The 15,934-nt window shown below is 36.1% G+C and overlaps 1 protein-coding gene across 2 annotated transcripts; it reads left to right on the top strand.

Annotated features, from left to right (window-relative positions):
• The first annotated feature begins 1,314 nt into the window (after nt 1-1,314).
• Nucleotides 1,315-7,231, top strand: LOC134233111 (uncharacterized). Of its 2 annotated transcripts, XM_062715104.1 has the most exons (4): nt 1,315-1,450; nt 4,006-4,050; nt 4,195-4,277; nt 5,207-7,231. In XM_062715104.1, the coding sequence occupies exon 4, from the start codon at nt 5,565-5,567 to the stop codon at nt 6,870-6,872; it is 1,308 nt and encodes a 435-aa protein (XP_062571088.1). In that variant the 5' UTR covers nt 1,315-1,450; nt 4,006-4,050; nt 4,195-4,277; nt 5,207-5,564; the 3' UTR covers nt 6,873-7,231. The 2 variants fall into 2 exon arrangements, with proteins under 2 accessions (XP_062571088.1, XP_062571089.1); XM_062715105.1 differs by lacking the exons at nt 1,315-1,450; nt 4,006-4,050; nt 4,195-4,277 and adding an exon at nt 4,911-5,050.
• The last annotated feature ends 8,703 nt before the right edge of the window (nt 7,232-15,934 follow it).

Genomic DNA, 15,934 nt, shown 5'->3' with positions numbered 1-15,934 from the left:
TGATTTTCATGGCAATAAGCTCTAGGGTCATAACAAAATTGAACATCTTTCAGTACTATTTTTTCCTTCTTTCTAGAGCCACCGCCTTCTAGGGAAAATTTTCTGCATCCACCTAACAAAAAAATTCAATCGGGCTTGGGATGTCGACCTGAATATAAACGATAAAGCTTAATTTATAAAGAAAATCGCTGTCATTTGAGTGTTTTAATGCAGGGAGAACATACTTTTGTGATATTTGTATTGGAATGAGGTGGACGCGCTGACGCGCCGAATACAATTAGCCATGTCAGTTACAGCTTATGAAAGTCTGACTGCAAATTTCGTATCGCTAATTTGAGAAAAACGAATGATTCTTTATTTTCCTGATTATTTATAAATATGTGTTACTATAGGCAGAAATGTAAAAATACCCTTAAACATTATTCTTAGACACTTTATCTAAAGCTTTTTCATACTCGTTAGTCACATTCTGTCAATAACAAATAAAAGTAGTGTTGGCAAATCGGACGATTTTTAGTAACCGGTTACTCGCTTAATCTTCCGATCGAGTACCCGGTTACTCGGACGATTTTATGTTATTAGTTCCGTACTTATTATTAATTTTATCCTTTTACTTATTGGTAGAAATAAACAACAAAAGTAAGATGAACTTTATTTACAAATACCGACTAAAAAAAAACCCAGACTAAAAAAAACCCCACACACAGTATCTTCAAAGAATTTTGATTTTTAATGTCACTTGAAACGGGGAGTTTGTTTTTGTTCAAGAAATTAATTATATCAACATAATTATGAAGAATATATATGTCGCGATCGGGGAGAACTAACATACCCTGTAAATACTGGTTGTTTTTGTTGAGTCTCCTGCAAGTCGCTGGTTATCGGAATATGTTTCATTAGACAATCTAAAGTAATTAAGCACCCTTATGCGACAACTCCGATTCACATAATTTGAATTTGACTGATTACGAGTTCTTTAACAATATTTCCACGCTCTCGATGTTTGCGGCGGCATCTGGTTAAAGTATGTACCCCTAACGCAAGTCCGTTTAAATGAGGTTATTATAACCCAGGTTTTCAAAACACGTACCTCTGGCAATTAAAGCCATCAATTAAACTAATCAAAACAAACTGATCCTTAAGCAAGCCAAACGGTAATTAAATTATAGGGAAATGTGTCAATTTATACATTTACAAATAACATAAAAATCATTTTATACTTATTTAATATGAAAAATGTATTTTTATCCGAGTAACCGAATAGCAGTTTTACTAACCGATACTCGCATCGTTCGACGGTTAACCGGTGGCTAATTGTATTCGGCGCGTCGGCGCGCTCGCGCAACAGATTTTGTTAATAATAAAATTTATCGCTTATTCTATTTTGTTGGCATCGGGCTCGACATTCCACGCACTATTCCTCTTGAAAAATGGCTGAAGCCGCCTCGTGGTAAGTTTTGTTTTTGTACCCTTATATGTATACGTAGGTTTGAATTATAGTTTACTAGGTTTATTTATATAAAATTATAATAAATTATAAAATTGTTCTTATGAATAATGGGAAGCCTGATGAGAAATATTGAGTGATGTTCAATACTTCAGCTTCATTAAGTTTTAACTAGAGTTTCCTCGACACCACGTGCAATATTTTATTAAACATGCAACTTCAAAGCTGTTAGTTATACCTGGTAAGAGTTTTGAAAGAACCTTTTTAAACATACTTGAAGCACAGGGGCATTTTATCCACTCTGTTCTCTACTTCACATATAAAAATACACAAGGGAAGAATCGAAAGTACCACACGATTTTTAAAAAAAAAAAAAAAAAAAAAAAAAAAAAAAAAACTTACTTGAGAAAAGTTACACAAATCCCGAAAGGAACTAGCGCAAATAATGTCCTAGTACTTGTCCAGGCTAAATTATTCCAGATATATCCATCGAAAATAGCTTTTATCCAACTAAATCCCCAGCTTTCTGCACAGTGTGAATCTCTTCGCCCAAGAAAAGATAACTCAACCGGATGACAATAGGGTAGTACCTGATGTCCTCAATGGCACTCGGAAGGCATCGGGTACTACCCTATTGTCATCCGGGTGAGTTATCTTTTCTTGGGCGAAGAGTTTCACACTGTGCAGAAAGCTGGGGATTTAGTCGGATAAAAGCTATTTTCGATGGATATATCTAGAATATTTTAGCCTGGATAAGTACTAGGACATTATTTGCGCTAGTTCCTTTCAGGATAGGTGTAACTTTTCTCAAGTAAGTTGTTTTTTGACTTTTTTTTTAAAAAAAATGTGCTACTTTCGATTCTTCCCTTGTGTATTTTTATATGTGAAGTAGAAAACAGAGTGGATAAGATGCCCCTGTGCTTGAAGTAGCTGCAGATCTGTAACATTATGGATTTATATATTTGTCTAATGTCTAACATTGTCTTTGTCAAAGATTGACCATAACGCTACAGATCCCGTAATGCTAATAAGGTGCAATATATACGGCGCAATATTTTTGCACAGTTTTGGGGAGAATTTCTCAACTTTCCAGCAATGGTCAGTTAACTACTTTTCACTCCTTAATTCTAGGCACATTATTGAACTATTAATCTGTATATTTCATCCATCTACTTAACCTGTATAGTCGTCTCTACAAGTGATAAACTTGCTTGATTAAAATGATCTGTTAGATTGCTGAAAATCCACGTTAAGCAAGATTATTGCCAGTAGAGACAACTATAAATGATTGGAAGGTGAATAAAATATACATATTGGATACAGAATGTGTCAAGAATTAGGGAATAAAAGGTAGTTGATTGACCAGTGCTAGAAAGTGGAGAAAATCTCCCCAAAAGTGCTAAAAAATTATTGCCCTGTTAATTGCACCTTTTTACATTACAGGTTCTGTTATGGTCAAAGACAAATATGTAAAACCATAACGCTACAGATCTGCAGCTAACTTTTATGCAGCATGCAGTATGTACAAGGTTCTCACCTTGTGTCTTGCTAACCTGAGAACAGACAATGCAATGACCAAAATGGTATACTGGTATATAAAAAGAACATGCATATATTATATACTAGTGAGAAAACTAAATGAATTGCATATTATTTTAGGATAGATTTGGTAAGTATTGTTGTATTTGATATGTTTATATTATTTCTTGTTCCTTTTTCTTGTTCAAGTTTATAAATTATTGTTTTTGTTTTCTGGAGAGTAGTTCAAAATATTGACTTATGTCACATTTTATCCAAATTTTAATTGATATAATTCATTTACATAGAAAAATTCTCAGATTTATGGAAACAAGTGATAAGATTAATAATGAAATAACTAAAATCCATTCAATTAATTTTATAAGAAATAATTGTCAAACTTGCCGTTGATAAAAAGGTACATACATGTATTTTGAAAATTTTGTTTATTCGTCCTACTACTATCTAAGGCCAAAAGAAAATATACTCTTGTTTCCTGTCCCCTGACCAAAAAGATTAGGGTCGGTAGGTAGGGAAAAAATTTTATTTTGAGAAAAAAATTTATTTTCAAAACTCAATGAATGCAGAACATATAGCATATAATAACAAGAAAATTATATGTTAACAGTTTACAAAGCAAGTTTGTTAATCAAGATTTATAAAGTAAGGGTATCCTGTACACTTGTGATGTATTAATTCTGTAAGTATCGTTGGTCGACTTCAATAATTTAGGAAAATAGTTACCCAAAAAATGAAAATGTAATAAAAACTTTGAGGGTCGGAGGGTAAAATGTAGGGTAGGTCGGGTGACAGGAAACAAGAATATTTTTATTTTGGCCTAAATGACACTTTTAATGTTGAATCTGAGGCTTATGAAAAACAAGTTGGGAAAAATGATTAAATTATTATTTCAGTAGAGAAAGACTGGAGTATTATGAATGAAATAATATGTAATCAATGCAAGTCCTAAACATTACCTTGACTTAAAACTTGGTATTCTTTATTTGTTGTATTATATAACATGCTATTTAATATTTCAGTGTGACGACAGCGATTCAGAGGAGAGTAGCCATGCTACCCTTTTTGTAAGTTTTTAGATTTGCCTACTTAAAACTTCTCAATTGTATATAAATCTTTTTATAATTATTACCACAATAATAAGAGTAAATGATATTAGTAGACATGTATATATGGAACATGTATAAGTAATTATAATGATCATATTTCAGAATGCAGATGTTTCCAGGAAAGAAAATGTAGCATCCAGTCCTGACAGTCTAGACCTACCAGACCCAGCTTATGATGCAGAAGAGTAATTTCATAAATATATTTTTAAAATTATTCCAATGCTATGAGTTAACCTCTAAGCATCTTTGATCTGGCCAAGTTTGTGAATCATATATATTTGTAAATAGTCAGAATTTTATCATAATCAGCATTTAGCTCATCTGAACTGAAAGCTTAAGTAAGCTTTTCTTTCTGATCATTTTTTGTCTGGCGTCCATCTGTCTGTCTGTTAATTTTTGTGTGTAACAAATTTTCATTGAGTTTTCTTGGGGTTGAACAAGGGTTTCAAAGGTATATATACTGTGGTAGATAAACAATTTTAGAAGATCTTCTTCAGAACTGCAATGCTTAATAGCTCAAAATGTTATATGACTGTGATATCATCCAAATACAAAATGGACTCAATATATGACATAAAAATACCTTAATAAAAATATTGAAAATCTTTTTAAGGATTCATTTACCAAAATCTAATTAGACTTAGATGTAAAATCCACCCGCATACTCGCTACACTAACATTTAACATCCCATAGAGGGTCACGTCAGAGGTCAAATTCTGAAAATCTATAGATTTATTAGCTTCAGTAAATATGACAATGATTTTGCAGGCAAAAATTTGATTGGTTGAAAGACTTTGACCCCTGACATGACCCACAATGGGATGTTGTTAGATGTTAGTGTAGCTAGTGTGCAAATGGATCTGCGTCTAATTTTAAGAAGACTGCCTTTACTACGTTGTGTACATATTTTGTATACGACTCCATAAAACCTATTTGAGTATTTCTTTTGTTGCTCAGGTGAGTGATGTGGCTCAATGGACATTTGTTTAACTAGGTACCTTAATTTCTAAAATATTAATGAAATGTTGAAGAGTTTCATTCCTCTTTTCAATACTTGCAGTTGTATAATATATTTTTCAATTCTTATTTACATCATTTATACTTTTTTTCAAGGGATGACCTACCAAAATTGGTAAAACGCAAGTTAAAGAAAACAGGAGTGAAAGAGAGTCCTAACGAAAAAAAATGGAAAGAAAAAACTGGAGGAGAATTTGTTGGGAGTGCAAAAAGGATCATTTGTCTGGATGAAGAGGATGATGTCAGAGAGTTTTCGGAGGAAACAGCAGAAACTGAAGTTGAGACCATTAGTTTTGATGAACATGAAAAAGAGCAAACTGTTGGAGAGTTTTCTGATTTATATGGGCCTTTGTCATCTGATGAAGAAGAAAATGTAACAGAATTCTTTAAAGACTTTCCAATTTTCTCAAGAAAAATTGGTGGATGTGGAGCTGCAGAAATCATTGATGTTCTGATGAAAGTAGATAACTATACTCAATATGTATGTCCAACTGTTCCTTTACAGTGCGAAGAGAATGCCACTTTCTTAGTTGATACTGATAAACTGAGAAAATTTTCAGATCTGACTGTGGATGACAATGGGAAAAGGCCATCAGGATCAAAGTTGTACGTTACAAAGACAGAACGAGGTTATAAGTCCAGCAGACAAATTACTCAATCATATGATTTTCAGCTCAGGAAAAGCTACTATGTCCATGCTGGGACTCCAGATTTCCACAAAATTGTCTACACTATAAGAAACTCAGAAGGACACAACCTCAGACATGCAATTATACAGTATTATTTCCAAGATGGAAAAGTTGTTCCTGTCTTAAAAAATGTTCCACATGGAAATTCTAAGAAAGAAAATCCTTTCATTAGAACAAAACCAAGTGCAATTGCAGAAATGAAGAACAAATCTGTTTATATGCAGCCCAAGAAAGTTGTTGCAGATTTGTTCAATGAGGAAGGAGTATCGTTGAACTTCAAATCACCATCAGATATACCTAGAGACAGACCTCAAATTTACAACATTAACAGAAGCAACCCTAGGAAATACCAGACTGGTGGAAAATGTATTACTAATTTTGATGCCATTATCAAGATGTCTGTTGAGGGCAATTTTGCTCGAAGTTTTGAAATGAAAGAAAATGGCCATGCCAGGTGCTTCCTTGCAACAGATCAGCAACTCCTTGATGTGAAAAAATTTTGCTGCAATTCAGATTCCATTTTAGGCATAGATCCAACATTTGATCTTGGAGGATTTTACCTTACATGTACTACTTACAGACACCCTATGTTTGTCATCAGAGATAGTGGCAGACACCCTCTTTTACTCGGTCCATGTATGATGCATCTTAAACGAGAAACCAGTGACTATGAATACTTCGGCAAAACACTCTCTGGATATATTAAAGATGACGTTGTAAATGTATGGGGATCAGATGGAGAAAAAGCCCTCATAAATGGCCTTCAAAAAAGTAACGCTTTTCAAGGAATCCATCTAATTTGTGAGATACATGCCCGAGAAAACTGTGAAAGAAAGCTTAAGTCATTAAACTTTAAAGAAACTCACATAAATTTATTTTTGAATGAGATATATGGACAGCAGCATGGGAACAAACGCATTGGAGGGCTCATTGACTGTGAAACAGAGTCTGATTTTGATTCATCCCTCATCAATTTGGGCAGGAAGTGGGATGCAATTGAAGTTACCGAAACTGGAAGAAAACCCCCTGAGTTTTTTTACTTGGTTCAAGAAATTCAAAGCCGAAGAGTGTAAAAGAAATCTTTTAAAACCAATAAGAACAGCTGCAGGTCTAGGATATCCTCCTATAAGATACACAAACAACAACAACGAGTCAATTAATAGTGTGCTGAAGCGTGAAGTTGACTATAAAAAACAGTCCTGGGAGAACATGGCGGTGTCTCTACAAAACATTATCCACACGCAGTATCAAGAATTGGAGAAAGGAGTGTTCAACGTTGGGGAATATAGACTACATAATGATTATAATCATCTCTCTGTATCAACACTTAACTGGTCTCAGTTAAACAAAGACCAAAAACAGGACAAGCTTGCCAAAGTATTCAGGTATAATGCAGAATTTACTGAACTGCCAACTCACCATACCTACCTTCAGTCCTTTCCGAAACATACAATGCCCTGACTGCTACGATCTACAAAGCTCATGAACTAAGAGATGTCTGGAGAAAAGCAGGTCTTCTTGCAGGAGACAAGTCCATATTCACTAAACTTTCATCAAACAAAACATGTATAGACTGTAGTGAAAATGTGTACATTGTAGAGGGAAATGAAGAAATGGATTGGTTTACATGTACTTGCACTGGGAGTCACAAATGTCAGAACTTTAATAAGTTTGGAGTATTCTGTGAACACACTATTGCAGCAAGTGAATTCCGGGGATCTTTGCAAAAGTATATACAAGAAATTAAAACGTGTTCTGAAAAAGTGTCTCTTGATGCCCTGCTTGAGAAACATACCAAGAAATCTGGGAAAAAAAGGTCCAGAAAGGGAAAAAATGATCCCCATACCAGACCTGTGATTACATCATCAGTGCCACTTTTCACTGAACCTTTCCACAATGAGGATGAATTTGAAGTAAATTTCCTTAAAGATGAAAAAAGAGCCAAAAGATGTGCTGCATGTGGTGTAGATTTTCCGACATCTGTAGTAGTTCAACCATTTGATCTTGTAATGCAGCATCCAGAGCGATACCTATATCCGCAGAAAAACCAAGGTGAAACTGAATGGGTGTACACAGCTCAAAAAAAGAGAGCCACATTCTATCACTGCGCGCCAGAGTGCATTCTAAAGCGACATCCCCATTTCACGATTGATAAAATAAAGATTCCTGAAAATGTTAGATCTAAACTGAAGCCATGCCACATAAAAATGCTCCAGTCTCATTTTAACATGGATTTGTATGGCACTGTAATCAACTAAAAATTTAGTTCTGTATATAACATTCTGATTTACTTTTAATTGAAAATGCTTTTCTTTGTTATAGAATTAATGTTGTATTAGTAATTCAAAAGGATACAAGATTGATATTTTTTACTCTTGCAGTTTTATTTCTTGTGAAAAGACTGTCTTTGGGAATGGGTACTATGAACTAAGAATCTAGTCAATCTAATGTAAACTTGTATGTTGCTCGAAACAAAGTTATGTTTTTATTTTTTGTTCTCTTTGTTTGAATAAGATTTTTGTGCTTTTTCTTTTTTGGCGATGTTTGGTTTATCATAAATAAAACAGAGAGTTTCATAGATGGAGTGTGCTTTTTTAAAAGTTTCAGCATCATTTTTTAAGTGCCTGTGGGGTTTTTTTATTCATGGTCACTAATTAATAATACACTGGTTTTATCAATTTTCATTGGCATCAATTTTTGTGCTATCAGCAAATGATTCAGTATTTAGATCATCATAAAACTTTTGATATGCTTCTTACTTTAATGAACATCAAATTCTACTTTAATTTTCACTCAGCAAAACACAAAAATTAATGTTAAAAGAATGTTCATGGAACCATTGTACATGTATTTTGAATGATGGGATTTTTAATGACAGAGATAAGTGGTTGAGAAGACTACAATTATACAGGAGCTGACAAATAGATCTTTAAGGCACTTTTTCCAAGGGCAAGTACATAAGGTAAAAATTCACTTACCCTATCTAATTTGTTGCTTGCTCTACCATAAACTAATACTGTATTTATAAATATTTCAAAAAAGGAAGACAAATACTAAGAAGATCATGTAGGCCCATATGCCCAGCTTCAAATCTAAGTATTTGATATTTGATTTTATTTTTGATATGTCACTTGCCCACAGGCGAGTGGTTGATAAAATTTTACTTGGCCACCCTAAAATTCACTAGCCCTTGGTGTCGCGCAGTGGGATTTGTCATCCACTGCAATATGGGGAAGCAGACCTTCTGTATACTGGCACTTGATCGGCAGTGCAAATGACCTATTTAAGTTGACAGGCCAGCTTCTTCTGTAACTAAAGCCCCCCCCCTTCTTCAAATAAAGATGTTACAGTGGCGTAGTCACAAACTTGAAAGTGTGGGGGGGGGGGGGGGGCATCCTCACAATGTCAGGGGTCCTGAGTCAACACGTTGCCGTTGGCAACGTGTTGACTCAGGACCAGTGACGTTGTGAGGATGGGGGGGGGTGGAGGCTCAACTTCAGAAATTCTTTGACAAGCAAAAAAAAAAAACAAAAAAAAAAAAATTTAAAGTCTCCCAAACTCGAAAATCCTATTTCGTGGGGGGGGGGGGGGGGGGTAGTGACCTCCACATTTCTTCATAACTATACTTGGGTCAAAAAGTGGGAGGGGTATACTTGGGTCAAAAAGTGGGAGGGGGCAACTATCCCTTCAATAAACATTTGCTATAGTAATAGTAATGGTGGGGAAAAATAGCTTTGATTTTGTTCTTCATTAAAAAGGGGGGGGCACAGACATACTCGTCCCCCCCCCCCCGATCTGAAAATGGGGGGGGGGCTGGTGCCCCCGCTGCCCCCCCCCCCCTTTGACTACGCCTATGCGTTAATTTTAGTAATAGAATCAAAGAATCTTTGTCAAACATTGATACCAATGTATTGCAGCTTATTGTCCTAATAATTAAGTCTGTTAAAAAGGAGGTTAAACTCGACAGTCTAGGGTCTTTATGTAATATATATATATATATATATATATATATATATATATATATATATATATATATATATATATATATATATATATATTTATTTATACCAGTAAACTTTTGTCTTACATAAAAATCATAGCACTAAATATTTTTAAATGCTATTAATGTTTGGGGATATATAAGATAAGATAAGATAAGATTTATTAATATATACAGAGAGAAATCGAAAGTAGGTAAACATGGATCCACCCAATAAAAAATACAATCGGGTTTGGGCTGTCGACTTGAATATAAGCGATAATGCTTAAATAAAGAAAATCCAGGTCATTTGAGTGTTTTAATGCAGGGAGAAAATACTTTTGTGATATTGGGACGAGATTGACGCGCTGGTGCGCCGACGCACCAAATACAATTAGCCTAACCGGTTAACCGGGTACTCATTGCCAACACTAAATAAAAGCCGTTTGTCTGCACTTTGACCATCCCTGATGTTAGAAAAAAAAAAGTGCGAAAGTCTACATTTTCTGGAGAATTTGCAGCATGTCTATTTTCAAACATGTGTTACTATAAATAGAAATAGAAACCTCTGCTTCACATTCTGTATTTTGTATATGCTTTATTTTACTTGTTGGTCACTGATTGTCAATAGCAATAAATACAAAAACTACATTTTTCCGAAAGTTTACAGTATGTCTATTTTTAAACTTATGTTACTATAAATAGAAATGGAAGCCTGTACTTCTCATTCTGTATTTGATATACGGCTTTCTTTTACTTGTTGGTCACCATATGCCAATAGCAGTTAAAAACAGACAGTCAGCAATTATTCATCCAAAATTTTAGAAAAAAGTTTTAAAAAAAAGACATTTCTCCGATTGTGTACAGTACGTCTATTTTTAAACACATGTTACTATAAATAGAAATGGAAACCTCTGCTTCTCATTCTGTATTTGAGATAATGCTTTCTTTGACTTGTTGGTCACTATATGCCAATAGCAGTTAACTACAGATAGTCAGCAATTATTCATCCAAAAATTTAGAAAAAAAGTACGCAAAAGACATTTTTCCGATATTTTGCATCACGTCTATTTTTAAAACATGTGTTACTATAAATAGAAATGGAAACCTGTGCTTCTCATTCTGTATTTGGTATATGCTTTCTTTTACTTGTTGGTCACCATATGCCAATAAGCAGTTAAAAACATATATTCTGCAATTGTTCATCCAAAATGTGAGAAAAAAAGTACAAAAAACTACATGTTTCTGATATTTTGCTGTACCTCTATTTTCAAACATGTTACTATAAATAGAAATGGAAACCACTGCTTCTCATTTTGTATTTGATATAAGGCTTTCTTTTACTTGTTGGTCACCATATGCCAGTAGCAGTTAAAAACAGACAGTCGGCAATTATTCATCCAAAATTTTAGAAAAAAGTTCAAAAAAACGACATTTTCCCGTTATTTTGCATTACGTCTATTTTTAAACACGTGTTACTATAAATAGAAATGGAAACCTCTGCTGATCATGCTGCATTCCATTGAATGTTCTTTTGTTCTTGTCAGTCACATAATATCAGTTACAGTTAATGACAGTAAGTCGGTAAATTTCCCATCTCTAATTTGAGAATTAGTGGAAAATCAACATTAAACAGTTAATTTCATATGTGTCTATTTTTAGACATTTGTACAATTTATAGAGATGAGAGCCTGTCCTCAATAATTTGTGAGATATTATACTATTCCTTGTTCTTATTGATGAAATATTGGAGATATCCATATTTTTATTATTTATGATTCACTGGAGCTTCAAAATGAGGGAAAATTGTCCTTTTTCATCATTTTATGAGACATGTCTATATTTATGCATTTGAAGCTATAAATAGAAAATGGAAATCCCTGAAAATAATATGCATGGTATTTATTGGTGTCCAGTCTCTGACATTAGCACATTGACTTTTACTGTATATTTCATAACTACCTAGCAATGGCATCTTAAACTCTGCCCAAATTTCATTTTTTGGATTTTTCTTAAATATGACTATTTTTAGATACATGTTACTAAAAATAGCATCGAGATCCCACTCCAATTTTTTCATGAGGGGACACTACTAATAGCGAGCGCAGCGAGGCGGCGCGAAGCGTCGCTAGCGTAGCGAGCTCAATAGACTAACGTGTACGAATGGAGGAAATTCGGGTTGAAATCTGCACATTGTTCCAAGAAATTTTTATCTCACCGCGTGAAAAAATTCCAAACTCCCAATAATGCTTTGCGGTGCATAGCAACTTAGAAGTTAAAACCAGAGACGTATAATAGAGGGTCTCTTATACGTCTCTGTTAAAACATAGCAACAACTTACTTGAAAAAAAAGAATACAAGTAGTATAAACGGCCTGGATGGGGGGGGGGGTCAACTGAGTGCTCTTTTGGGGCTGGGGGGATAGGGGGTTCAACGGAGCGCACTCCTGGGTCCTGGGGGGATAGGGGGTTCAACGGAGTGCAGCCCCTGTGTGGGGATAGGTGGGTCAAGAGAGTGCAGCCCCTGGGGGATAGCCGGGTCGATTCATTACATATAGCCCCCCTAAATACGGGGTGTGTGTTTACACTGTGTTTACATTATACTATATACGCTGCTACTACGACTCATAACGCTGCTACTACGATTTTGGCAGCGACTCAACAATTTGATTATGACGTCACGCATTCATTCACAGTCTAGACGGTCTAGCCAGCCAGCCGGTTCAAACTGGTTTCCTCAAAACAATAACAAATAACACACAAGACAAAACAAAAGAACACAGCAATTTTATTCAAGTGAAAAATATATCCATTTACTTCTTCTTCTTCTGTGCCTTATCGGTCATCAGGGATAGTTTTCTCTTGTGTGTAGTACTGGGGCCTGGAATCTCTCTGTTGTCTTCCTTTTTCTCTTTTTTGCCTCCTTCTTTCACTAAAGGTTTGGTCTGGTGGGCCCTGAAATCTTGGGTTCTTGAGGCTTTTTCTCCAGTTTTTGTATTTCTTTGACGAATTGTTGATCCTCCTCATCCTCTTTACACTGATTAGCCCAATGGCCAAATTTTCCGCACTTGTAACACAAATCTTTCTTGGGGCAATCTGGGGCCCAATGCCCTAATTCTTTGCAGATGTAGCATGGATCCGTCTGTCTAGTTTTCTTTTTTTCTCCCTATTCCCCTTGTCCTTCTTTTTTCTGGTAAGTGCTTCCTCCTCCTCTCATTTTTTCTTGCATGTTAGTAACTTTCACTTCTAATTTGGATAATTTGGCACGAATCAAACAAAATTCACTGATGTTGTAAGTTTTCAGATCAGTCAGCTTGTTTCCATGATCACCCACCTTCTCAGCAATATATTTCAGCTTGTTTTCATGATGACGCACCTTCTCACCAATATAATTCAGCTTGTTGTTAAGATCACTCACCTTGTTGTTCATATCATTCATCTTGTTGTCAAGAGCAGCCAGCATGTTGACAATCCCATCCAGAGTTGTATTTAAGATACCCATATCTTCTTTATTCGCATATTCTGGAAGATTATACATGCCCAAATCTAATCCCACTGCATCCTGTGACTCTGGCATGGGGGCTCCTACATACCCTTCAGGTGTCACATATCTGGGGTTGTCTGGGGTATTCATCATTGCTTCTGCCATAATATTTTTCACGTCTGTCAAGTTCGAAATGCCAAGCAAGAATGATCCTTAAATCCCAGCTCCGCTTTATATACCTGCTGTGGGCCGTGTGCAAAAATACCTGGCCTTTTTATACCTGTTGCATCACCTGTAAGGGCCGTGTGCAAAAAATATGCTGACTACACAGGTAATACTTGGCAGCGATTCAAATCCGTGTGCAAAAATACGATAGACCTACGTTTTTTATGCTGACTACACAGGTAAATACTTGGCAGCGATTCAAATCTGTGTGCAAAAAAAAAACAAAAAAAAAAACGATTTACCTACGTTTTATACGGGGGGTATAAATGAGAAGAAAAATCTGATCCTTTCTTCACAATCGACTATCATGTCAACCCTGATACACACTCACTCTCTGATTTTAGATGGGTATGATTGTTTAGTACGATGGGCACAAAACCACCAAGAATCTCTACCCCCGGAGGCAGAACAAGTATTTCAGAAAGCGAGCACTATCATGGAAACCCCTCAAGATTTATGGTTACAATGCTTAGCCTTATCACATCAAGCGCCGACCATGGGGAGACTAGCTACCATACATTTTCTATGTCGACATATGAAAACAATTCTACCCCAGAAATGGTACGGACTGAACCTGACCCGTTATTTCGGAAAGCCTTACAGTTTCCTGACCCATCCCCAAGCGGCCAAAGTGATTTTACTGTGGCAGGACATAGATGCGATGGAGAAAGTATGTATTCAATACGGAATGAAATACCTGTAAATTTCACACAGACTAGGAAATCAGTGACTTTTAATACCAGCCTCAATCAAATCTACGAATTACCCCCCGAAGACCGGAGAAGTCCCTGGATGGCCCTAGTAGCGGATCGAATACGATTTCGGAGGAGAATTCGACAGTGGGAAGCATTGTTAGTTTTTAAGAAATAAAAAAATCTTGTAATACTACATCACTGTTATGTTATTGTATGACGTCATCTACACACTCGGGTTCGGCCTTTCCCCCCTTCAATTTTGCTTTCTCACTGTGGTGGGCGTGTTTACCAAATGGCATGATTTTGTTTTAGCCAATCACATTTGATCACATGATTGGTTTTTCCATGTTTCGCACGCGATTGCAGTATCGTCTGCTATTGTTTATAAATACAGACCCTCCGAGCGCTCGGTATCATTCTGCTGCTAGCTGAATTCCTGATTAAAGAGAGAAAAAAGAAGTGAAGGAAGAAAGAAGAAGATGGGCGATCAAAGGATATTCCACGAGGACTTTTATATCATTCCCGGTGTGCAGATAGAGTCCTATATTGTTGTTAGACGCCTGGATAATGGGAGAGAGCTGATGCGTCTTAACATGGCGCGAATACAAATGAGCAACAATCGTCGGAGGACCCACCCCTACCGCAGGCCGCCATCCAGATCGCCGCCGTCACCCCCACGACCTGCAGCCCCCCAGACCAAGGCCAGGAACCAGGGGCAGATTCCCCCCTGGGGGTTCAGGGTCCCCGACCAGAGGATCCTTTGCAGCTTATGCCTAGCTGACGACGAGAACAATAATTTCTGTTGTTCTAGATGTCTCCAAAGACCATCATGTGTGTTATGTGCTGCCCGCCTAGTAGAGCGAAACCTTCCATGTCCGCTATGCCGGAATTCCGAGGTCGTTATTGTGCCTTTAAGCCGGAGACCCCAGTCTGACAGGGACCAATCCAGTGATTCGGATGATGATGTAGATTATGGCCGGATGGTGCAACAACTGTTAGCTTAGTAAAGCCTACCGGGGGACCCCACCAGATTCCAAAACTTGAAAAAACCAGAAGTCTCTGTCGAGACTGTAGCTCTACTGGTATGTACTTATCTAAAACCATTGCACTATTTTATGTATCTTTGTGTAGTCTACTTGTGTGCCAACTTATTCTGAAATCAAACTAGAACTGTAGAAGGAGTAGCGTTATTAAGGAATTTCACAGAAAATTCTATTTTTAGTAACCATGGTAACACCGTTCATCGAAATCAGAAACCGATGCACTATTCTATGTATCTTAGGGTAGTCTACTTGTGTGCCAAGTTATACTGAAAACAGACCAAAACTGTAGAAGGAGAAGCGTTTCAAAGAATTTCACAGAAAATTCTATTTTTAGTAACCATGGCAACATCGTTCATCAAAATTAAAAACCGATGCACTATTCTATGTATCTTAGTGTAGTCTACTTGTGTGCCAAGTTATATTGAAATCAGACCAAAACTGTAGAAGAAGTAGCGTTTTTAAGGAATTTCACAGAAAATTCTATTTTTAGTAACCATGGCAACACCGTTCATCGAAATTAAAATCCGATGCACTATTCTATGTATCTTAGTGTAGCCTACTTGTGTGCCAAGTTATATTGAAATCAGACCAAAACTGTAGAAGGAGTAGCGTTTTAAAGGAATTTCACAGAAAAGTCTATTTTTAGTAACCATGACACGGTTCATCAAAATCAAAAACCGATGCACTATTATAAGTATCTTAGTGTAGTT

This window comes from Saccostrea cucullata, unplaced genomic scaffold, assembly GCF_032062105.1.
Source record: "Saccostrea cucullata isolate Sc308-1 unplaced genomic scaffold, CSIRO_AGI_Scuc_v1 ctg6182, whole genome shotgun sequence".
In the NCBI taxonomy this organism is placed as follows: domain Eukaryota; kingdom Metazoa; phylum Mollusca; class Bivalvia; order Ostreida; family Ostreidae; genus Saccostrea; species Saccostrea cuccullata.
Note: the sequence above shows the minus strand (reverse complement) of the source record. Positions and strands in the feature narration are given on the sequence as shown.

What these genes read in the sequence shown, in the direction of transcription:
- LOC134233111 (XM_062715104.1), top strand. Translation starts at nt 5,565, where the DNA reads ATGAAAGTAGATAACTATACTCAATATGTATGTCCAACTGTTCCTTTA.